The 24,313-nt window shown below is 44.1% G+C and overlaps 1 protein-coding gene across 4 annotated transcripts in view; it reads right to left on the reverse strand.

The window, feature by feature from the left end:
• Positions 1–21,360: 21,360 nt before the first annotated feature.
• Positions 21,361–24,313, reverse strand: part of LOC133162852 (protein FAM107B-like) — a 4,717-nt gene continuing 1,764 nt past the window's right edge. For 3 of the 4 annotated variants that reach the window (XM_061292332.1, XM_061292329.1, XM_061292331.1), the window contains 3 exons: positions 23,629–23,827; positions 23,388–23,556; positions 21,361–22,616 (listed from right to left, as the gene is read on the reverse strand). In XM_061292332.1, coding sequence (XP_061148316.1) covers positions 22,500–22,616; positions 23,388–23,556; positions 23,629–23,827 — 485 coding nt within the window. In that variant the 3' untranslated portion in view covers positions 21,361–22,499. The remainder of the gene's footprint in view (positions 22,617–23,387; positions 23,557–23,628; positions 23,828–24,313) is intronic. The other variant, XM_061292330.1, reaches the window with a different exon arrangement.

Consider the following 24,313-nt stretch of genomic DNA (forward strand, 5'->3'; position numbering starts at 1 on the left):
TGACTTGGCCTATGGAGAAAAAGCTCTGGACAGTTTCAGAGTGGTCCGGAGTCCTCTTTTCAGGTTTATTTCGCTGACTGAATAAGTGAATAGAAGAGCAACAGCAAACAAACCACAAGTGAGACAGAATATTAAGTCTTTTCTCGCGAGGAGTGCAGTACAGATAGCTTGAGACAATCTCTACACACACTAAAAATCTGTAGGCACTCCCGCTCTTTTTATTTGGATTTGCCCTACCCACAGTGTGAGACACGAGCCACCAAGGGGAGGAGGAAGGCATGTGGGCTTTGTCTCGTAAGCAAAAAACCTCTAGGTGTTTACATACTGATAAGAACATCTGGGAAGAGGAGTTTGAGTGGACTGGATACAGGAGAAATAACCTTTGACCTCTAGTTAAAACATAGCAAGGGAAGTTTTACGACATTGTGTAGGATGCAACAAGCTAAGTTATTTATTACTGGTTATATACATTCCAACCTAATCCTACGATAAAGATAGTTGGGAAACCCTGACTTTAACTTGGAGGTTCATCTGGGGTGCAGGACAGCAATGAGGCATGTTGTCTAACAAAGTGGTCTTTGTTAGAAAGGAACTGTCCTTCTGTGGTACATCATAAAAACAGCAAGGCCAAACAGCAAGCATATATTGCAGTAATATTGCAGTAAGGCATTGATTAGAGAACGCATGATAACATATATATATATATATATATATATATATATATATATATATATATATATATATATATATATATATATATATATATATATATATATATATATATATATATATATATACATTTTTCTAACAATTCCCTCCTGTTTATCATAAGTTCTCAGAGACCATCTTATCACCTAAAAGCGGCCATTTCAAAAAGATTTTCAGCCGTAGGATCACAATTCATAAGAATAAATTTAAACTCGGGAGGAGATCGAACCTTAATAATCAATGTCAGAGTCGGGAAACAAATCGGACAGGTTTACCACAGGAGCTTCACAGATGGGGCCATCGCCAGAGCGACAACCCTCGTCAGTCGCAAAGTCTTCCCCTTGGAACCACGGAAAAGTCTCAGCTGCTGGAGAGATGGCAGTTGTAATTAACCTGTTAATTAGAGACCGCAGACACGGAATACAACAACATCCACACAAGGTCAAAACAGCAGAAAAAACGGCAAGGGAGACTAGGACCGAGGACACCAGGGTACGGTACTTTCCGAACACGTTTAGCCAGTCGTTCCAAACCTCCGTGTTCACTCCACTGTGTTCCTTCATTTTCCCATTCAAGGTCCTCAGGCCCTCAAGGGCCTGGGACAGGCTTCCATCAGCGGCAGTACCATTTGGAATAAATGTGCAGCATTGCTCACCAAACATGGCGCAGACACCACCCTCTTTTGAGAGTTGAGAGTAGCATGTCAAGGGCCATTCGGTTCTGGAAAGCCATGAGGGAAGTAGCGGCCAGTTGGGAGTGGACCGCCCTGAAACCCGCCTCGGTCCAATTTCCAAGCCTCTGCACGTTGTAATGGATGTAGTTGATCCTGTCAACATTTTTGTTAAGAGTACTCCACCAACACAGGGTGGATTCCAAACCAGCTGTCTGATTCACCAGCTTACACTTATCCGGCACTCCTCCGGAAACACCAATTGCATCAATTTCGGTCAGATCATCATCGGCTGTCAAATTCAAAGATATTTTGGTTTTTACCAGCTTTTTTTTCTTCTTTTCTTTTTTCAGATCTTGGGATGTTGATACATATACAATTTAGCTTGACTACATTCTCTGAAAGCAATGGCTTCTTTTTTCTTTCTTCAATGGATATTACTACATAGAATTCTCTGTCACACATCTTACAATCCAATCGACGTGATAGACTTCACACGATCTTTGATCAATAGTGACGGTAGAACATAAAGCAATGGTCGCAAACCCATACACATGACATATTCAATTGTCTTTACAGCTTGTTTTGCCATTAGCAATCAATTGTTTCGTTTAGCAGTTTATTCTTACACTAGTTACCTGAAACAAATTATCCACATTCACTTTAGATATATTCATCCCATTCTTTAACATCTACAGTGGTTGTTGACAAAGTATACATATAAACATCATACTCTCATGGCAGTCCAGATCTGACACAGCAGATCATCCTGCAAAGGTCAAATTGATCTTTTAAATTGCTACAATGCAGCATAATTAAAAATTTTTTTTTTTTTTTTGGAGTGATCAATATAAGTTGTTCACTCATCTCTCCCCTACTCATTATGACTTAGTTCTCACAAATACCATATTGCTGAAGTTAACAAAGTGGCAACAAAGATAGCCATCTTACATGCAATAACGTCATTGTTCCATTTTCTTGTTCCCGGCATTTCTCTAAGAGGTAAGGCTCCCTTTGGGTCACTTTTTCCCGATTGAACGTTACCTCAAAAGAAATGACCCTTTTGTAATTTGCAAGGACTACCTCAACTGACCTTTCTGCTATTTTAATGGCAGGTTATGTAATTATCAATATTCAATGTGGCCCTTCCCCCTTGGAAGAACACCAGCGTTTTGTTTTCAATGCTCTTAATGAGAACGTGCTTTGTTCTTTTTGCCTTTAAAATATTAATTATAAATATAAAATGTAAATGCCAAATTCGAATCATCCTTAGTTTCCCACTTGGTTTTAAAACATGGTAATCTATATTGTCGCCCAAACAATTTTTCATACGGGGTTAAACCCACAGTACTTGTAATATTTATGTACAGTTTGACCAGGTCTAAACATTTTGTCCGTGATCTTCCATTTTTCCCATGCACATTTTCACACTTTATACCAGTTCTGTCACGAGAATTAATTTTCAAAATCCCATATCTCGGTATTATTATTATTATTATTTTTTTTTACATAACGTTTTTGCCACTGTTAAGGCATTCTGTGTTTTTGTTTAAACCAAATCAAACCATTTTGAGAATGCATCTATTATGACCAGGCATTACAACCCTGTGGATTGTGTTTAGCACATGTTAAACAAGCTCTACAATTGTTTTATTTATTATTATTATTATTTATTTTTTAAATGTTTTGAATATGAATCAAATCCGTATGTTGTATAAAGATGACTGACCTGCCCCACTATCCCTCCTCTTGAGCCATGTGACACGCACTATGGCTCAATATTGCTGCCAATTGGTATAGGTTCTTTGGTAGGATAGGTCTGTCTTCTGGTCATTTATAGATGCCATTCTCTACTCTTGCCCCTCTTTTTGGCCATGATTGAATTTCGATCTATGGACTTTGCCGCTGCACATCTTTAAAAATGTTTCAGTAATTCAATCCGCTTCATGTGTGTATAAAATTTGAAGCGTCTTTTGCACTGCAGCTATGCGGTTCCGTCTGCAAACTTGTTACCTCTTGACACCTTATCAGTCTCGTGCGTGCCCTGCACACGTGCACATAGCTATTTGTCGTGGCAATTGGACTGCTTCCACAACTAGCTTAGTTGTAGTTTCTTGTAGTTTCTTTTCAATCAGTTTCTCATCGTTTATCACAAGAATCTTAGTAATTTGAACAAAAGTCAAAAAGTATGTTTTATTTTACTCAATTGTACGATTTAGAGAATCCATATGTAGTAAAGCGTTGCATTACTACATATGATTTCATCTTCATTTAATTTTGACACACCTTTCAAAATGCTTCTCAGTGTCCCAGTGCACACATGTTTTGCATGTGTAACTGGCTGTCTCAGCCCGTGTTCCACATCCTAATCTTTCCTCCCTCCAGGTGTCAAACCAATCAAGATAAAGATAAAAACTAACAAAGTAACCGCCAGTAAATTAATATAATAGTCAATTGTTGTTGTTTCTTAACTTTAACTAACTCAATCACTCTCTTATTCTCAAATGTAAAAACTTGTGTAGTCTTGACACAACCAATCGACTATTTCTTCTAAATTTAGCTTTGAAATGTTATTTAATAATTTTGCTTCATCCAATTCCAGAAAGCAAGTTCTTTCCATCTTTCAAATTTTGTTTCATCAGGGCTAGGCATTAATGCAGTGTGGACCAGTTTCTGCCCACAAAAAAAATTGCTTGCCTTTCTTTTCTTCTTATTTTCACAAAATTGCTTTTGTTTTGCGTTGCAAATCATATAGACTACAATCTAGCAAATTCTTTTGTGCACCTACATTAGCCAATTTTAACACATAACACTGACAGCACACAGACAACACAAAAACTTACAGCAGAGACACAGCTCACAAACAATACAAACAAACAACGCTGCGCAAACGTCATCCTCTGTTTTGACGTTTTGGTTATACTTTTGTTTTCTCATCAGTGCCTTTTATCCTTCATGCAAATATTGTCACATCTTCCTTAAGCATCACTCTCTGAGAAAATCACACTGTCCCTGCTTCGCCTGCAGCCACAGCACCCCTCGTGCGAGGGGGGGGGGGCGCAGCATCAATGTTGATTGGTCACAGGCTGGCCATTTCCTGCAACAACCATGATGCCGGCCCACCGCCCACACGAGCATAGCAAAGGCCCACGCGGACAGCCCCGCCCCGCGACAACGCGCGAGCGCAGGCACGCTTATCAGTTTCACCTTCTCAAAGGGCAGGCCAACTTTGCCGTTGCCCCCTTCATCATGTTCACCTTCAACATCTTTCAGTCTTCTACACAACATTTGCTGTCTCATTCTCGTCCTATCAAGCCACCATTCTAGTCACTGTCTGCCACACATGTCTTATTTTCTCTACCGCCTCACACTGCTCATCTCAGTTTCTCCAACCAACTTAAACACACCATCATCCACTTCTCAATTTCCCTAGTATTGCTCAACAGCCCCCAGAACATTCCCCATTACTGATTTCTTCCATAGAACACACATGTCACTCGCACTCATACACACACCCATTCATGAGGATCCTCTGCGCGCACATGCACACACACACCAGCACAAAAGGATGACGCACAACATATAAGAACACATAGAAGCACTAAGAACACCTTTTTGCTCGTCATCTGATGACAGCACAAAATGTCAAAATGAGGATGCTTTCTCAGAACAGGAGTCAACGTGAACTCCACTAACAAATGACAGGACCTGGTTCATGTTTTGTTTAAAAAACTTAGTAGAAGGACTATAAAAGGAGTCAGGCCCAACTTGAGTCCAATCAGAAGCCGCCAGTGCATCTCTGGCCATAAATCCCAAACTCTGCCATGTGGCCGTAAAAGGCCAAAACAATGAGATGTGGAGCGGAGTGGGAGACATGAGCAATTTCTACACCTCAGAGGGAGCCGGCCCTATGACAACACAGGCACGGCTGTCACCATCATGCAGGAGGAAAGATGTCTTCAAGGAGGCAGGCGTAACAGCCTCAAGCATGTTCTCGTAGTTGTGATCAGGACCAGGCGTGTTTTTATGCGACGTGGTTACGTGCAGGTTGGTTGGGTCCATCGCCTGTTCAGGGCAGCGCAACAGGGTGCCTGCCTGGGCTAAAAGAGGGGTTCCAAACTGCACAACTTCTGCATCAGTCAAATCCAATGAATAGAAATAGTAGCAATGAAACTGGCCAAAAATCTGTAATTGATGTCGCCTTTTGACAACGATTTTGTCATTAATGGGCACAAGGGAAAGACTAAGTGCAGTGAGAGCATCTCTCCCTAGCAAATTAACAGGGCAATTGGGCATCAGCAAAATGGGAATGCAACAACTTCCCCCTTCTGGGTCCCGTATCCAGACTGGACGAGACTGGGGTACTGGAGTTGTCACACCATTTGCTGGTCTCACCCAGAAAGTCTTTCCTCCTTCTCGCACATCAGCAGGTATGTCGCGACATGTGGTCACACACGCGCCTGAGTCACACAAAAACGTTATGGGAGTCCCATTTACCATCAAAGTTATCACAGGTTTCTCTACATTGTTCATCAACAAGTCCTGAATGTTCAAATCTACATCAGCAGGTGGAGCTGTCGCCAGGACAGTCTTTTCAATTTTCTGTTGACCATCGGTTAGTCATAAGGGAGGATCAGCCTGACCCTTATGGGGATTTGGACAGTATTTTGCTATATGGCCCTCTTTGCCACATGACCAACAAAGAGGAGGTCGGGAGTCATATCGCTTTGACTGACCCTGGACGGGCTGGCCGTTTGGGTCATAATCGAGCGCACCACGATTATACCCTCCTCTGCCTCTGCCACGGAAATTCTCACGACCGCGCCCTCTCTGGCGTGGTTCGAAGGTTCTGTTTTGATAAAACACCTCAGATGAATCATCATTTGCAAAAAAGATGGCGGCCACTTTACCTTTTTCTTTTCCCTTTTTTAAATTGACAACCTTTTCAGCGTGTATAGCATGATCAATAAATTGTGGCAATGTAGAGGTTGGAAAAGTAATCATGTGTTTAGCAACCCAGCTTTGGATTGCTGGTCGTGAATTTGCATGTAGAGCAATTTTGAGTTGTTGGTTATAGACATCAGTTCCAGTCTCCAAACCACTATTGGCTTTGAACACCCTCTCCAATCTGTGTCTATAATCTTCAAACAACTCATCCTCTTTTTGTTTGGTTCGGCCAATATCTGTATAATTTGCTCTACGTTGAAATTTTATTTTGATCCTACCCAATAGTTGGTCAATTTGAGTTTTCAATGGCACCCCATTATATTCTAATGGACGGCCTTGGTCATCAAAAGGATTCCACCCGCCCTTGACACTGGCCCAATCTTTGGTCAAGGTTGCCATAAAAACCTGCTGCACCTCATCACCTCTCAAGTTATAGGAAGCAATGAGTTGAATTATTTCGGTGCATTATTGTTCAACGTCTTCAGAAGGTAATGCCATTCCTTCTGTAGCTGACTTTACATCAGCTTGTGTCCATGTTCTGTATACTAAAATTGTGGGTCCCCCGTCATCATGAGGATTTGCTACTTGAATCATTGGGTAAGCGTCAGCTACTTCCGCTCCCGTGTAGCCTGGGCCGCAGCTTGCCGCGGGGGCCGAGGGAGAGGGAGCTTCTGACTTCACGCGGCTTCGCGTCACCATGGCATGAGCAGAATCACTATATTTTGGAGGATCATCTGCGCTTGACAATTTGGGGTACAAAGTCGGAAAGGATGGTTCGCTTTGGCGTCCCACAACGCCTTTCTTTGTAATTTGATCATCCTTTTCATCTTTATCTATCACACCCTCAGCTACGGCCCTCGAGCGAGGCCGCGCTGATGTCGTTTCATCATCTTCCTGCCTATGCAACAACAAGCTCTCTTTGGATTTTTCTTCACTCCCCTTATTCTTTGGTTATCCATTTGTCAAGATATTTTACATTTTCTGGGTCGACCCATTCCATTAATTTCCAATCCTTGCATTTTAGTTCATGTCGGGGTAGGGACTTTCGCTTACTATTTAAGTTTCCCATGGTTTACTTTTCTAAATTTTGGAGTTGGTAGTTTGAACGGCACCTACAGTGTCCTAAAACCAACTTTATTCGCAGGACAGTGGTTAAAAATTCAATGTGTGGTAAGTCTCCTTTCACCTCCCCCGAAAGAGTTGATGTCTCTGCACCCACACAAAGCCACCGTTTACAATCCTGTGTGTTTATATAGAGGAGCGCTCAAATGAGATCATTCTCAGTCAAACCGTTCACAAGCATACCACGCGCGTTTTTTTTTAAGAACAGAGGAGTCTGCCCCTCCTGCTGCGGAATTTAACTAACATAAAACGTTAGGGGGCTCCACATCCGCCCCTGCAGAATTTAACTGTTTCTAGTTGTACTTGATAGGGTCTAGAATTCTCAAGGTTTTTTTGTTTTGTTTTTTTAATAACAGAGGAGTCCGCCCCTCCTGCTGCAGAATTTAACTAGCTTGAAAGCTAGGGGGCTCCACATCCGCCCCTGCGGAATTTAACTGTTTCTATTTAGTAGAATTAATATTCCTACTCACGGTCTGCTGATTCTCTTCCTCGGAAGATCTCGTCAACCCTCCCGGTGTCCAGCCGGACTGATCGAGACAGTCCCGTCAAAGGGCTTTTGTTTACCTCGGCCGAGGATTTTCGCCTGCGTCGAAGAGCCCGCTGGAACCGTTCAGGGCGTGTTGAGATCCCGGACGAGCCCCCAATTTCTGTCAGGTTTATTTCGCTGACTGAATAAGTGAATAGAAGAGCAACAGCAAACAAACCACAAGTGAGACAGAATATTAAGTCTTTTCTCGCGAGGAGTGCAGTACAGATAGCTTGAGACAATCTCTACACACACTAAACATCTGTAGGCACTCCCGCTCTTTTTATTTGGATTTGTCCTACCCACAGTGTGAGACACGAGCCACCAAGGGGAGGAGGAAGGCATGTGGGCTTTGTCTCGTACATACTGATAAGAACATCTGGGTAGAGGAGTATGAGTGGACTGGATACAGGAGAAAAAACCTTTGACCTCTAGTTAAAACATAGCAAGGGAAGTTTTACGACATTGTGTAGGATGCAACAAGCTAAGTTATTTATTACTGGTTATATACATTCCAACCTAATCCTACGATAAAGATAGTTGGGAAACCCTGACTTTAACTTGGAGGTTCATCTGGGGTGCAGGACAGCAATGAGGCATGTTGTCTAACAAAGTGGTCTTTGTTAGAAAGGAACTGTCCTTCTGTGGTACATCATAAAAACAGCAAGGCCAAACAGCAACCATATATTGCAGTAATATTGCAGTAAGGCTTTGATTGGATTTGGAAGTCAAGGCGCCAGAGTCTGGAGAAAAGGCTGGAGAGGAGCAAAATCCAAGTTGCTTGAAATCCAGTGTGAAGTTCCCACAGTCAGCGATGGTTTGGGAAGCCATGTCAGCTGCTGGTTTTGGTCCACTGTGTTTCATCAAGTCCAGAGTAAATGCAGATTTTAGAGCACTACATGCTTCTGCTGAAAAGCTCTATGGAGATGATGATTTCATTTTCCACCATGATCTGGCACCTGCTCACAGTGCCAAAACCACCAGTAAATGGTGTACTGACCATGGCATTACTGTTCTCGATTGGCCTGCCAATTCCCCCGACCTGAACCCCATAGAGAATTTGTGGGGTATTGTGAAGAAGGGTTAGGGTTTGCAACAATGCAAATGAGCTAAAGGCCACTATTGAAGCATCCTGGGCATCCATAACACCTTAGCAATGCCACAGGCTGATTGCCTTCATGTCAAGCCGCATTGGTTGCCGTAACCCGTGCAAAATGATTCCCAACCAAGTACTGAGTGCATTAATGGTCTGAGGAAATATTCAAATTTTTTGAGATAGAATATTTGAGTTTTCTTAAGCTGTATGCCATAATCATCAATATTAAAATAATAAAAGGCTTGCAATATTTCAGTTGAGTTGTAATGAATCCAGAATGTATGACATTTTTGTTTTTTTAATTGCATTTCAGAAAATAAAGAACTTTATCACAATATTCAAAATTTTCAAATTCCTGGGGTTCCACATCACAGACGACCTCACCTGGACTGTGAACACCACGGCACTGGTCAAGAGGGCACAGAAGCGCTTGTACTTCCTGCGGAGGATGAGGAGAGCCCACCTTCCCCCACCCATCATGAGGACGTTCTACAGAAGCACCATAGAGAGCATTCTGACGAGCTGTCTCTCTGTGTGGTGTGAAGGGTGCAGCGCCTCCGATTGGAAGAACGTGAGGAGAGTGGTGAGGACAGCAGAGAGGATCATCAGGGCTCCTCTTCCCTCCATTCAGGACATTTCATCTCAGCGCTGCGTGTCCCGAGCCCGTAACATCATCAGTGACCCATCACCCCCCCCCCACCATGGACTGTTCTCCCTGCTGCCCTCTGGGAAGAGGTTTCGCAGCTTCTGCTGCAGGCCCACCAGGTTCTGAAACAGCTTTTTCCCTGCTGTCATCAGACTGTTGAACATTCAATCTGTTGAACTCTAAACTGGACTCTGCATCACACATACACAGAATCTGTACATTATGATACTACAAACCACTATCTTGCACTGCCAACCTAGCTGAACTTTTATAATCCATGTAAATTTAAAAGTACGCAACCTGGTTTTACCATTCCTCTGCACACTTTTTAAATACTGTTTTGTTTCCTGCACTATTACATACTTTATCACTGCTGCACTTTATACTTATCTTTTTTATCTTATATTTTTATATAGAATGTTACTTTTATTCAACCGCAATATACCTCCATTCTTGTAAGCTGTATGCAACGGAATTTAGTTTTGTATGCACCCTGTGCAGACAAAATGACAATAAAGTTTGTCTAAGTCTAAGTCTAAGCTTTTCTGAGACAGCCCTTGTTAGAGTGGTGCTCACTCTAACTTATTTTGCAAGAACCACTCGGAGACAAGTTAGTCGTTTTAGACACCTGCAGGCGGAGAGTTCACTCGTCGCTGTGCTTACAGCGATGGTCGAATGAAGTCTGACTCTCGCTTCCCACAAGAGCATCTTTATTACGAGAACCTCTGCAACTGGCTACTGGACTTCCTCTGTCAGAGGCCACAGGTAGTACGTGTTGGCGACAAAATCTCCGCCAGCATCACGCTGAGCACGGGGGCCCCCGAAGGCTGTGTGCTCAGTCCGCTGCTCTTCATCCTCCTGACGCATGACTGCACTGCAACCTACAGCGACAACCGTATAGTGGGGTTTGCTGACGACACGACTCTGGTGGGTCTCATCACCAAGGGAGACGAGACTCAATACAGGCTGGAGGTTGACCTTCTGACCACGTGGTGCAGGGACAACAACTTCCTGCTGAACGTCGACAAGACCAAGGAGATTGTTGTGGACTTCCGGAAGGGTCACACCCAACACCTGCCGCTGACCATCGACGGTGCTGTGGTGGAGAGAGTGAGCAGCGCCAGGTTCCTGGGGGTGCACATCAGTGAGGATCTCTCCTGGTCCACCAACACCGCATCACTGACAAAGAAAGCCCAGCGCCGCCTGTACTTCCTGCGGAAACTCAGGCGAGCGAGCGCCCCTAAGGCCGTCATGACTATATTTTACCGCGGCACCATTGAGAGCGTCCTCTCCAGCTGTATTGCTGTTTGGGGTGGCGGCTGCACTGACTACAACTTGAAGGCCCTGCAGCGCATAGTGAACACGGCTGGTAAGATTATTGGTGCTTCGCTCCCCTCCTTGATGGACATTTACACTTCCCATCTCACCCGCAAGGCGACCACGATTGTGAGTGATATGAGTCACCCCGCTCACTCTTTGTTCGAGCTTCTGCCCTCTGGGAAGAGGTACAGAAGCCTGCGCTCCCGCACCACCAGACTCTCATACAGCTTCATACTCCAGGCTGTCAGGATCCTGAACTCGCTTCCCCGTTCTGCGTAGCGTCCTGTACTTTTACTGTCTGTATGCACACTGGCTTTTATTCGTTGTGTTATCTATTTACCGTTTTTTTCCGTGTATAGTGCGCAAAATTTAACCAATTTATTGTCCTAAAATCTGGGGTGCGCATTATACATGGGTACAAAAAATTTTAATTTTTTTTTTTTAAATTTATTTATTTATTTATTTATTTTTTTAAAAGAAAGTCATGGTCTTTATTGTCCTAATATCTGGGGTGCGCATTATACATGGGTACAATTTTTTTTTAATTTAATTTTATTTTTTTTAAGAAAATCATGGTACAACAAAACCAACTGACTGACCGACAAAGTCGTGGAACAAAAAGACAGGGTGACATTCCCAAAGACAGGAACAGAAACCAAACAGACATCATGACAGTAACACATGCAATGATCCGACGGTGAGCGAGGGGCAGACAGGACTTAAATACAAAACACGTTACATTGATTGAGGGGACACAGGAAGAGAGGGGCGACGCGAACAGAAACTATAGCAACCTAGACACATAGCAAAACTGGGGACGAGACATGAGAAATCTCCCTCGAAATAAAACTTGGAATCACCTTTCTTCTTGTTTGTTGTCAATCGCGCATCGCATTCAGCCATCCTGCCCAACACACTTAGTCGGTAAAATTCATAATTGACGACACATCGTTTGATGCGATGGTGCAATCCTTGATGGTGTGTTATTGTCAAATATTGTTTGTTTTTTAATCTCCATCGCGGACCGGACGTCATACGGAGGCCGCCATTACAGATGCGCAGAACGGATGCGCAAGACACGTCAGCTATATAAAGAGCGAGAGTTCAGTTCTCCACCTATTAGTTTCAATTCACAGTTTAATTTGCAGTTTCAATCAGCAAATAACAAAATGCGTATTACAGGTAATATTTTATTTCACAACACTTTGCCTTGTTCCTTTCGTCTGCTGTTCACTTCAAACACGCTCCATACGACCGCAATGCTCTCGTATCAGACGCTTGCTCGATCACCTGCTCGTTTGCTGTCTGTCACAATGTACCCTACACAAATTCGAAACATTTGTTGCGGCTCCGAGTCACAACGAGGGGCAAGTTTTGGTTTCCAAGGGTGTTTTTATTCCTCTCCAACGTCTCTCCCATACAGAGCCGCCTTTTTCACGTCCGCACGCCTTTTTCACATGCGCGCACGGAGCGCGGTGGTGCGTTTACGGGCAGTCGGAGAAATCAACGCCAGCAAAAAAAATTACATCCAGCCTAGTTAAGACTATACCAAAGACTATAAAAATGGGACCCATTGCCTCCCTGCGTGTGTGACGATCATTGGGACTTAAAAAAAAATAAAAATAAAATAAAAAATCATAAAAATTGGGTGCGTATTATACATGGGTACAGGCTTTTTTCCAGCATCAGCATGCCATTTTTAGGGTGCGTATTATACATGGGGGCGCACTATACACGGAAAAAAACGATAGTTGTTAATGCATTCGTGGGTCATGTTTTCTTGGATGAAACACGTGTAGTCCATTCCAGGTAGCGTTCTGGTTTAGGCCACTTGTGGCATCTGTCGTCCTCTAACAGTTACATTGGGATTAATCCAAAAGAGTTTGATCACAGATTCATTCCTGCGAGTCCAGGGCGGTAGGGGTAGCGTCACTGACTGACAGTACGGTGTTGATATCCAACTCCTCCCATGGATGCCATACATTTCGCTTCAGTGACATTCATTGCTCTGGCCTCCAAGTGAACTTGTGTGGAGCAAGGGGAGTTTTTGGAAACACAGATAACATCCCTCCTGTGTGTGCGCTCTCACAGCGACCTTCACATACCGGTACCAAGTGTTGGTTTCGTATGGGTTTCTGGGGTCCCATGACCAGTCCTCAAAGTTCTCACCGTGTGACCATCGTTTTCCACGGTCAACATTGACACTTGGTCTGTTCAGATGTGTCCATAGACTATAGCATGCTCCAACCACAACGCAGCAGAGGATCCACCTGGCATGTGGAGCCCCGTTGCTACTAAGATGACAGGAACACCGAGACATAACCCCGCCTAGCGGAGTTGGGATCGTTGTTCATAGACTTCGCCACCACCCCGAAATGAGGGGTCCAGCACTCCCTGTAGCTTGCAGTGGCTGAGGTGAATCCAGCTGGGTCGTACAGCGATCTTCACTGCGGTGGGGAAAGTCAGCAAGACTTGGAATGGTCCCTCCCACCATGGCTGGCCCAGTTCTTTCTTTTGATGACCTTGATGTAGACCAGGGGTGGGCAAACTTTTTGACTCGCGGGCCGAACTGGGTTCTAAATTTGGACCGGAGGGCCGAACCAGGAGCAGATGGACGTAGTGTTTGTGTGAAGTCATATAAGCGACCTGTAAAGGTCATTGCATGAAAGATTTTGGCCTTCAGTAGGTAGTAAAGAATGGATATTCCAAACAAGTTTTTTGAAAACAAAGGCATTTACAGCATTAAAAAAATAATTAAAAAAATCACTAAAAACCTGCTATCAGTGATTCTCATAAAATACAACACTGTTATTATGAATAACAGTCTCCATCACTTCAGTGCCTGCAGGTCAGATTAATGAAATGTTTATTTTATGAGATCACATCAAACGGCAAACATTCTGACCAAATATATCATCTTGAAGAATCAGTGAAAGCATACATCCAAATAAAGTAATCAAAACGGCAACACGGTGAGGGGTATCTGAAAATCAGAGTTTTAACTCACAAACGCCTGGTAACAGAGGTGAGGAAACGGGAAACACTTCCTTAAAGTAAGCCTTAAGAACTTTACAGGTTAAGATTAGTCGCAAACAGGTGGTGCATCAATGTCCTTGAGCATCCTGCATTGTTTGAAAATGAGAATGGTCGCTAGTTTCAATCCCTGATATGTGTACAAATCATATTCAAAATGCCTCCCCTTCATTTTCAGTGGGAACAGTGTTGTTGGTCTCCCTTTTTTGCTAGTGCGTCATAGTCTGGAGTAAAATTTGTTGTGGCAATTCTTAGGAGAGATCCGACGTGTTGGTCCGTTTACCTCGATCTGTGACGGGTTGATGTTCATGTGGCTGAACGTCACGTCGCGTACGTCGAGCCAAATTGGCCACTCTTTTTTTAAACACTCGGCACTGTACCACCTTGCTTTTCCTTGGGCGACTCATTTTAATAGAAGGATTCCAGGGGAAGGTTTGCGTAAAACTGTATCTGAAAGCTCAGCGCGCGAATTACAAGAATGCTGTCGTTACAGCCCACGCTCTAAATTCGGGACTGATACAAATAGAGCGCGAGTGCGCCATGTCCGTACACGCACTTGTGAGTGTGCACCGAGCTTTCTGACACGGCTTCCGGTAGTAAATGCGCAGGCGAGCGCTTCCCCATCTACTGGGGAAACGCAGTCATTGCAGGCAAAATGACCCCCCAAAAAAAAAAGTTTAATAATACAATTTGTTCAGGGTTGGCGGGCCGGATTAAACGGTCCCGTGGGCCGTATCCGGCCCGCGGGCCGTAGTTTGCCCACCCCTGATGTAGACCCAGTCTCCTGGATTGATGGGGTTGTCGACCTGTGAGGAGGAAAGATCAGGCGGCAGTAAATTTGCATTTGACACATCCTTCAGCCTGAGGGCCCTGATCATGCTACCTATGTTCTCCGTCTGCTTTTTGCAACTCTTGTAGTCAATTGTAATGCCTTTTTGAACGAGGCAGATAGGAGTGTTTGAAAGAAGAGTTTGAGCACTTCCTAATGATTCCTCCTAACCAAAGACCGTTCATGACAGGGGCTTTCCCATTTATTGCCTCCTGTCTTAAAGGAGATTCCCTTTTCCATGCCGTCTTCTTCCTAACACGTTCGCACCCACACAAGTTGTGCACATAAACGCACACACACCGAGCGCGCACCCAAGGCTCAGATGAACAACAACAGCCTGACACAACTTTACAGAGATTACGCACGAATACAGAACACACAAAGGTATTCCATAAATCTCTCATGTAGCTTCTTTTGATAGAACCTCCTATTGGTAACTGTATAGCGGACTGTTCTGCATATAATCCCTTACTCAACTCCCTTGCTTCTACTTTTCCATATCGGTGCAGTCGTAAGTGACCCCCATTGCAGTCAGTCTTGTTAACTGTCACCTTGTGCGATCCTATGCATGATTGTGTGAAAGTCAAAAATTGAACGTATCCAACTTTCTGACCACCCAAACTCCACTGTGGTGCAACGAACTTACCATTTTAATGAGTAGGTACATTGAGCAACCTGGCTTCCTCTTGACTGAATTCACTTTAGTCCAAATATCCTATTCTAAAATGTATATACGTAATTCGACCTCTACTTCTTAAGCCTGACGAGCCGAAATATCAGATGTCGCTCTTGTTTCCTACCGTTTTAGCCTATTTGTCCTATCCAAATCTGTTCAGTCTCCGATTATGATGCTTTTCTCTGTAGCTTTACGCATTATTTAATTATTATTATTATTATTTTTTATCAAATCTCCTCAGTTCTGTCAAACTCAGCGCACAATGCAGCTCCTGTTCAGTTTGACCCAAGCTTCACCAAATTTAGCATTGCCACAGCAAGGAGTGCAATTTGGCCGTCGGACATTACAAGTCCATATCTTTTGCCGCACCTCACCCTCTCAAGTTGGTGCTCTTTTGTTGTTGCTTCAGAGCCAATCCATCCATCACTCTCGAATGAGTCCATTGTTCAAATGAGTCCATTTTCAACATTGTGAGTTCCTCCGCTTCTCACTGTCTTTTCTCGTCCCCCAGGATGTCGTCTTTCCTCCGGAGTGTACTTGCCCCCCTCCAAGCACAACAACAGTCTTTCTCTGTCCTTGCCAAAGGTCAAAGGTGCCTCAAAGCCAGGCACTGTTTTGTAGACGTCCACGGCTGCAGGCAGTCTCGGGATCGAGTTTCAGGGATCCTTGTGCTGAGAGTGACAGACTGGGACATCAAACCTGTAACCAAATGTAGCTGATGCTAGTAACGTTTGTTTACCAAACTTCAAATTCTCCTAGTAACAGCAATCTCGTCTTTATATTGTAACTCCTGCAACTCATCCTATTTTCGAGCTACGTTCTGTCTATAGTTCCAATTTAATGAGACAGTACATTGTCTTCAGTATCATCATTCAAAATTAACTCAACGAGGTCTGCGTTCCACATCTAGCCCTGATCTATGTCTTGACCTCTCAAACGTTATTACCTGTGTCATGCTTGCTCAAAAATGTGACTTAGAATATGGTGTTGTGAATTTCCAATCTCCCTGATCAAATTGGATCCCGCTTCTTAGCTCTTCTTTCTCATGCTCCTGTTAGCCTGCAACTGTCCAAATTAATAATGTTGTTTTCTTTTAACTGTCTTTCTTTTGAACCTCTAAATCTTTCTTGTTGCTAACCTATCTACACCAGGAAGGGTCTTAAAGAAAGGACCAACAGTTTACTCCCAATATCTCCTCATTATTTATGAGTTAGCCTCCCTTTCCTCACTTGGGTGCATATCTTGTCAGTTGTTAATGGAGACCAGATGTCTCGTGCCAATGAGATCATGGACCAAGGCCCAAACAATCCCGCACGAACCTGACCCGAAACATGACCCGGTCACACTTAGGCTTACTAGTGAGATATACATTGCATGATACCAGAATAGAAATTTACCACAGTATGACATCAAATGTATTAGAAAACCCATATGTCGTAAAGTGTTGTATTATTACTATCTTCCACTATCTGTCCTATTCACTCCCTCCTTCTGAGGCTTGGCAACGCCTATGCCTCACACCTTGACAAACGTTTTGGGAGAATGTGTTCTTTACTACATATGGTTCCATCATTTAATTTGACTTTCTTTCCAAAACGCTTCTCAATTTCCCAGTTCACACATCTTCTGCATGTGTTACTGGTTCTCCAGTTTTTTCTCTAGTTAATTATTAATCCAAAAGCTATGTTTTTCATTTTAGCATTCAACTTACTCAAAACCACTCTTTCAGCAAAGTCGCTCTACTAATTTTCTATAGTAGTCGCCAACAGCTTCAACCATTCAACCTGTATTTTCCTATCATTCAAGGCAATCATTCATCAATGCTCATTTGCATCTCACACACAGTCTCCAAAAAGGAGTCTTTCCATCTCATTGGTCTCAATTCATCCAAGCTCACCACACAACATTCATATACCATTTTCAACTCAAGGTTCCTGATAGAACAATTCACCAATCCCAAAAAAAAACTCAACTCATAAAAACTACTGGCAAATTAATCTGAATTTTTCTTTGTTTTTAGATTTAACGAACTCAATTTCTCAGATTTAGCTCGCATATAGCGGTTTGTATAATTTTATAACACCATCAATCAATTATTCCTATTAAATGTAGCATTGCAATGTCTTAAATTCACAATTTTGCTTCTTCCAATTCCTGAAAGCATGTTCTGTCGTTTTTTTTTTTTTCAAATTTCTCATGAGGGCTCGACACTTAACATGCACTAGTGTGGATCAATTTCTGCTCGCAAACACATTTTTCTCTTTTCCTCTCATTTTCATCTTTCCAAATCGTTTCTGTTCTGCGGTGCAAATTGGATAGACCACAGTCTAGAAAATTTCTTTACACTAAAAGTTTAGCCAATCTTCATCATTTTAACACACATGCACAGCTCTCGATCGCGTAGGGCAGGTCCCAGCTCCAATGATTCGTCACAGGCTGGCCATTTCCTGTGGTCGATCATGAGCTAGTCCCTCCCACGCACACAAGGACAGTACATTCTAATTTTTTATTTATCTTCAAGTTGCATTCATTTACCACTTGATTTGCAAATTCTAACTTTAGTGTACACACACAATTTGATCTCTGGTCATTTGTCATTGGGCATACAAACAGCATTGTCATACTTCTTGTATGGACAGGAGCTCTAATAATCCAAAATAAATGTTCCAATAATCTAACAATGACATGTTTTGCTGTCATAATGGCATCTATTCTTCTCCGTATTAGCATGAGGGGTCAAAGTGGAGGAAGCTTGTCATGCTGTAAATGTGACTTTTCCTCTGCCACTTCCTCCGCCCTTTGATTGGTACAGTTTTACACGACGACACACTCTTGCCAAGTGTCCCCGTTCCCCATAATTTCAACAGTCCAAATTTGATGTCGAGTTTGAATTGAATGGCGGCCTGCGGCCTTGTTGGTCTCTAACTCTTCCTCTGCCCCTTTGGGAACTTTGGAAGATGACCGTTGTATCTTCATCTAGATCACTACCATCATCATCTAGATGAAACACATCAGAACTCTTGCCTTTTTGGATCACTTTTTTAGCATGTCTGGCCCACTGCATAGTCGTTGTATACAAGTTTTGCACACGAGCGGAATGCCTCTCTTGCTCTTCTGCTTGAGCTGCGGCTGGAGCCGTGGCCGGGACAGTGCGCCTGCGCACTGTGGCCTCATTGTCTTCCGGCCTGACAAACATAGTCGCAGCACTTTTCAACTTTCTGTCTTTTGGATTTATTCTCTTCTCTCTTGTGAAGCTTTCAACCACAGTCTAGCACAATTTAACTCTGTCTCTTTTCTTTTTCCACTTCAGCATGTATTACATACAATCAAGAAATCTACTCGCCATGAACTCATCTCCTTCAAGAGCTAGAGATTTATCGTTCCTTTTTCTCATCTTAATTTTAGTTTCTCCAGTGTTTTTTTTCAATCTCTTTTTATTTTCTTTGAGGATCGTCAATGCAGGTTTAAATTGACCTTCTAATAAATTACCAGCCTGTGTTATTGCCGTCGATCAATGCTAGAACTGCTTTTTAGTCAATTTATCCTACCAGTCACACTCAACCACACAACTTTCATGCAAACAGCTTGGAAAAACGGACAACCCCCCCCCCCCAAAAAACAAACAAACAAAAAAAGAGTCTACGCCCTTCTTCAATTAAGAAAAAGAAGCTCTGTTTTTTCTTAGCCCGTTCCTTCCACTGGGACAAGAATCCCAGCTGTTTCTTAGCTTGGAAAAACCAAAGCCGTATCTCTCATAGCTCGGACAAACCAAAGCCGTATATCTCGTGCAGCTTTAATTATTTACGCGTTTCATAGCTCGAACAAATCAAAGCCGTATCTCATAGCTCGAACAAATCAAAGCCGTATCTCATAGCTTGGACAAACCAAAGCCGTACCTCATAGCTCGGACAAACCAAAGCCGTATCTCATAGCTCGGACAAACCAAAGCCGTATCTCATAGCTCGGACAAACCAAAGCCGTATCTCATAGCTCGGACAAACCAAAGCCGTATCAGCACTTTTTTTTTCTTTAACTTACGTGTCTCCTGGTTCGTTGCATTGCCGGGCCCCGTCAATCCACCTCTGTCAGACGAAGGCAGACTTAAGATGTTGGCCCAGCGAAGAAGTTCTCTTTCCAGGACTTTCTTTTCCAGGTCCTCCTAATGGACGCTGGCTTGTCGACAATGCAGCACGTCTTCCTCCGTCAGCCAGATGGCGGGTATGAGGGTCCCGGGTTTCGGCACCAAAATGTTAGAGTGGTGCTCACTCTAACTTATTTTGCAAATCGGAGACAAGTTAGTCGTTTTAGACACCTGCAGGCGGAGAGTTCACTCGTCGCTGTGCTTACAGCGATGGTCGAATGAAGTCTGACTCTCGCTTCCCACAAGAGCATCTTTATTACGAGAAAAAGGGTGGGGGTGACAGTGGACTGAATAGACAAGTTAAAGCCCTTGACCTCTAGATTAGCAGAGCAGGGGATGTTTTACGACATTGTGTAGGATGGGACAAGCTAGGTTATTTATTACTGGTTACACACCAACATATGCATAAAACTAATCTACCTAGGTTATTTATTACCGGTTACATACATTCCAACATAATCATATGATCAAGATAGTTTTGGAAAACCCTGACAGCCCTGTATATATGTAGGCACGTAGGTAGGTAGGTAGGTAGGTAGGTAGGTAGGTAGGTAGGTAGGTAGGTAGGTAGGTAGGTAGGTAGGTAGGTATGTACGTATGTACCAGTGACGTGCGGTGAGGTTCATGGCTGGGGAGGCACTGACGTCACCCCCCCCTCGGTAAAGTTTGTCCGACACCTAACCGTGTCACAAAAAATGTTCCCGAACGCTGCTCTAGAGTGGCTTATTCATTATTTGATTTGAACTACCGTTTTTTTCCGTGTATAATGCGCCCCCATGTATAAAACGCACCCTAAAAATGGCATGGTGATGCTGGAAAAAAGCCTGTACCCATGTATAATACGCACCCAAATTTTTATTTTTTTTTTATGTCCCAATGATCGTCACACACGCAGGGAGGCAATGGGTCCCATTTTTATAGTCTTTGGTATGGTCTTAACTAGGCTGGATGTATTTTTTTTTGTTGGCGTTGATTTCTCCGACTGCCCATAAAGGCACCACCGCGATCAGTGCGGACATGTGAAAAAGGCGTGCGGACATGTGAAAAAGGCGGCTCTGTATGGGAGAGAAGTTGAAGAGGAATAAAAACACCCTTGGGAACCAAAACTTGCCCTTCGTCGTGACTCGGAGCTGCAACAAATGTTTCGGATTTGTGTAGGGTACATTGTGACAGCAAACGAGCAGGTGATCGAGCAAGCGTCTGATACGAGAGCATTGCGTTCGTATGGAGCGTGTTTGAAGTGAACAGCAGAGACAAAAGGAACAAGGCAAAGTGTTGTGAAATAAAATATTACCTGTAATACGCATTTTGTTATTTGCTGATTGAAAGGAAGAAAACTGAACTCTCGCTCTTTATATAGCTGACGTGTCTTGCGCATCCGTTCTGCGCATCGGATCCATAGTGCACATGGGCAGTGATACTGCCTCCGTATGACGTCCGGTCCGCGATGGAGATTAAAAAACAAACAATGTTTGACAATAACACACCATCAAGGATTGCACCATCGCATCAAACGATGTGTTGTCAATTATGAATTTTACTGACTAGGTGTGTTGTGCAGGATGGCTGAATGCGATGCGCGATTGACAACAAACAAGAAGAAAGGTGATTTCAAGTTTTATTTCGAGGGAGATTTCTCATGTCTCATCCCCAGTTTTGCTATGTGTCTAGGTTGCCATAGTTTCTGTTCGCGTCGCCCCTCTCTTCCTGTGTCACCTCAATCAATGTAACGTGTTTTGTATTTAAGTCCTGTCTGCCCCTCGCTCACCGTCGGATCATTGCATGTGTTACTGTCATGATGTCTGTTTGGTTTCTGTTCCTGTCTTTGGTAATGTCACCCTGTCTTTTTGTTCCACGACTTTGTCGGTCAGTCAGTTGGTTTTGTTGTACCATGATTTTCTTAAAAAAATAAAATAAAATAAAAAAAAAATTGTACCCATGTATAATGCGCACCCCAGATTTTAGGACAATAAATTAGTTAAATTTTGCGCATTATACACGGAAAAAAACGGTATTTTAATTAAAATCTCATATCAGCAGTCTTCACACATAAAAACACTCAATTAAGCGCATCAAGGAATCAAAAACTTGTTTTCGATCGTGCGTACCACTCCATTTGAAAAGACATGCTCCGAAGTCCCGTTGTCAGCATAGGCAGCCGTGTGATTACGCAATCCTCACCGGAGGCAAGGCAGGTATTTGCCTCCTCCGAGCGACTCATCTTCGATTTTAACATAACTATAAAAATTCAGCAAAAAGGAAAATTACTTTATAATAAAAACAATTTAATTTGTTTTTCCCCTTTTCATGATGGCAGGGGAGGCGAATGGAAGTGAGGCTTGAAAACAGTGCCATTCGTCCTTGACTCTTCAGACATGCTTGTGACCTGTTGAAGTGTATTCAAAATGACAGCAGGCGAAAGCAGGCGGGATACTATCAATACTCGAAATAAGATCTATTTCTTGTACTTGATTGAGTCCATTTGAACTCAGAGATTACCAACCCGACTGAGATTTTCAAACAAACCAAACTATTCACACTGGAGCAACAGTTTGGAAACTCGACAGGTGCCAACGGGTCAGTCCGTCAGACTACATTTGCCCTGATGTTGGCGGCGCATGAGGTCGGCCGGCTGAGCATCCAACTGCCCAGTTACTGCCGGCAATTTCCGAAACCGAGGGATGTCTTTGTGGAACGTCACAACCTCCTGCCACCTTCCTTCACCTGCCACTACGTGTCCTTCAGCAGCATCAGGAGCGACAAGAGCCCGTGAGGGGACCTGACGCTAGACTTGCTTCTCCTCTTTGCCAGCACACGACGTCCTCCTCAGGTTCTCTTTGACTTTGACAAATTCGGGAGCCATCAGCTTGTCCCGCTCGCCCTTTTGCTGCTCCAGCTCCATCTGCGACGATGCAAAAACGTCAACGTCAAGCCAGTAATGACCTCAAGCTCAACATTGGACCCTCCCCCAGACCTCTGTGGTTTTAATCCCACTTGAGCTTGACATTTTTAGCCATCTTTTGCTGCAAAACATTTGTTGAATAACATTGTTTCTTGTCATCCTCACTATCCAAGCATGATCCTTCAACCATCTGCGGCAAGACCCCCTGGCAGGGTCACCGATTGCAAACGGACGGGTCCAAGGTGAGAGCGGACACTGTATAGCAAGAAAGGGGTGCCGCTCGCCTTGACCTGGTGTGTTGTAACTCGGAGGGGGTGGGGGGGCTCAATTGCACTGACACCCCTCCTGCTGAGGAAGCAGAGGCTGGAGACCCTGAGGTTGGCTCTCCTATCTCTGGGGTTGAAAACACCAAGGTGGTTAAAAAGAGAGAAACTGTCGTCGCCTCTCATCTTTATTTGCTCCTTTGGAGCTCTTTTGCGAATGGAGAATAGTACAAGAAACTGCTATCAGGTGGAAAAGAACCTTTGGAAGTGTTCAGGTTGGCATGAAAAGCCAGTTCAAGGGATTCAAGCCTTTCAGCACCGAGACAAGCACGCTTCGGAGCCCCGCCGCCATCAGCATGGTTGACAACATGGAGGAGCAGTAAGGACGGAGCAATGACATACGCGGCGCAATTTTGCTTCAGTAAACAATTTGCGAGGAGCAAATTGCATTGGAAGCTGCGGAGACCGCCCAGCAAATGTGTGAGTGTTTTCTTTTTTTCCGCGCTACCTCTTCCAGCGCTTGGTGCCTCTTCCTGAGCTCGGCTTCCAGGGGCGAAATTTTCCTGCGGGCTTCCTCTTCCAGTTTCCGTTCCCTCAGCAGTCGATCACGCCGCCGGCACTCAAGGACTCGCTCAAGTTCTGGCTTGTTGCTCTCGACGCGCACGCCCCCGCTGCTTCTAAGCACACAATTGCAGTGGTACGACCAAAACCAAACGCAAAACAGACGGACGGACGGATTTTTGGGTTACCGTTTACAGCAGGTCATCAGTTCTCTGTGGAGCTCCTGGTGACTCCGGGAACACTTGACGGGATTGAGGAGTTTGCTGGGCTTGATGAGGTCGTCGTGGTCACGGAGGTCCATCGAGTAGTTGGGCGGTGGCGCGTAGCTGCAGGAAGCGGCGGGTGCCGTCCTTCCCCGGTGAGCTGGTGTCTCGTCGTACGCCGAAGCTGCACAGCCAACAACAATGTCAGCCCCTCAGCAGGAGCACGGCCTGCACTGGCAGCCTTCTACTGCACACCTGCCGCACGCACGCATGCCAGTAAATGTAGTCCCGGTGGAGGGCTCATCCCCGATGTCCTCATTTCACAGAGATGTCTACTGAAGGTGACGTCTCGCCGGTAGCCATTGCCTTCGGCTTGGCCCACTCGCCATTTGGTCCGCTACTCGCCAACAACTTCTGCTCTCTTCAATTTGCCTCATCACAGTGCAACAATATGCGGATTTGCTCCCCCGAGTCGAGTTTGCAATGCATGCGTTGAAGGGAGAGGGTAGGCTCCATTGTTTGCTTTTTGCTCCCGCGAGCAGCAGCTGAGTCTTGAGGGGACAAAGAAGGAGATTGGTCTTGTGAGCCTGTTAGAATAGGCCTCTTTGGCCTAGGTATTTAGCTAGGTAGCTTTAGCTACTCCGTTATCTTGCAGTGAGCCTTCTCTTGC

This window comes from Syngnathus typhle, linkage group LG11 (genome assembly GCF_033458585.1).
Source record: "Syngnathus typhle isolate RoL2023-S1 ecotype Sweden linkage group LG11, RoL_Styp_1.0, whole genome shotgun sequence".
In the NCBI taxonomy this organism is placed as follows: Eukaryota; Metazoa; Chordata; class Actinopteri; order Syngnathiformes; family Syngnathidae; genus Syngnathus; species Syngnathus typhle.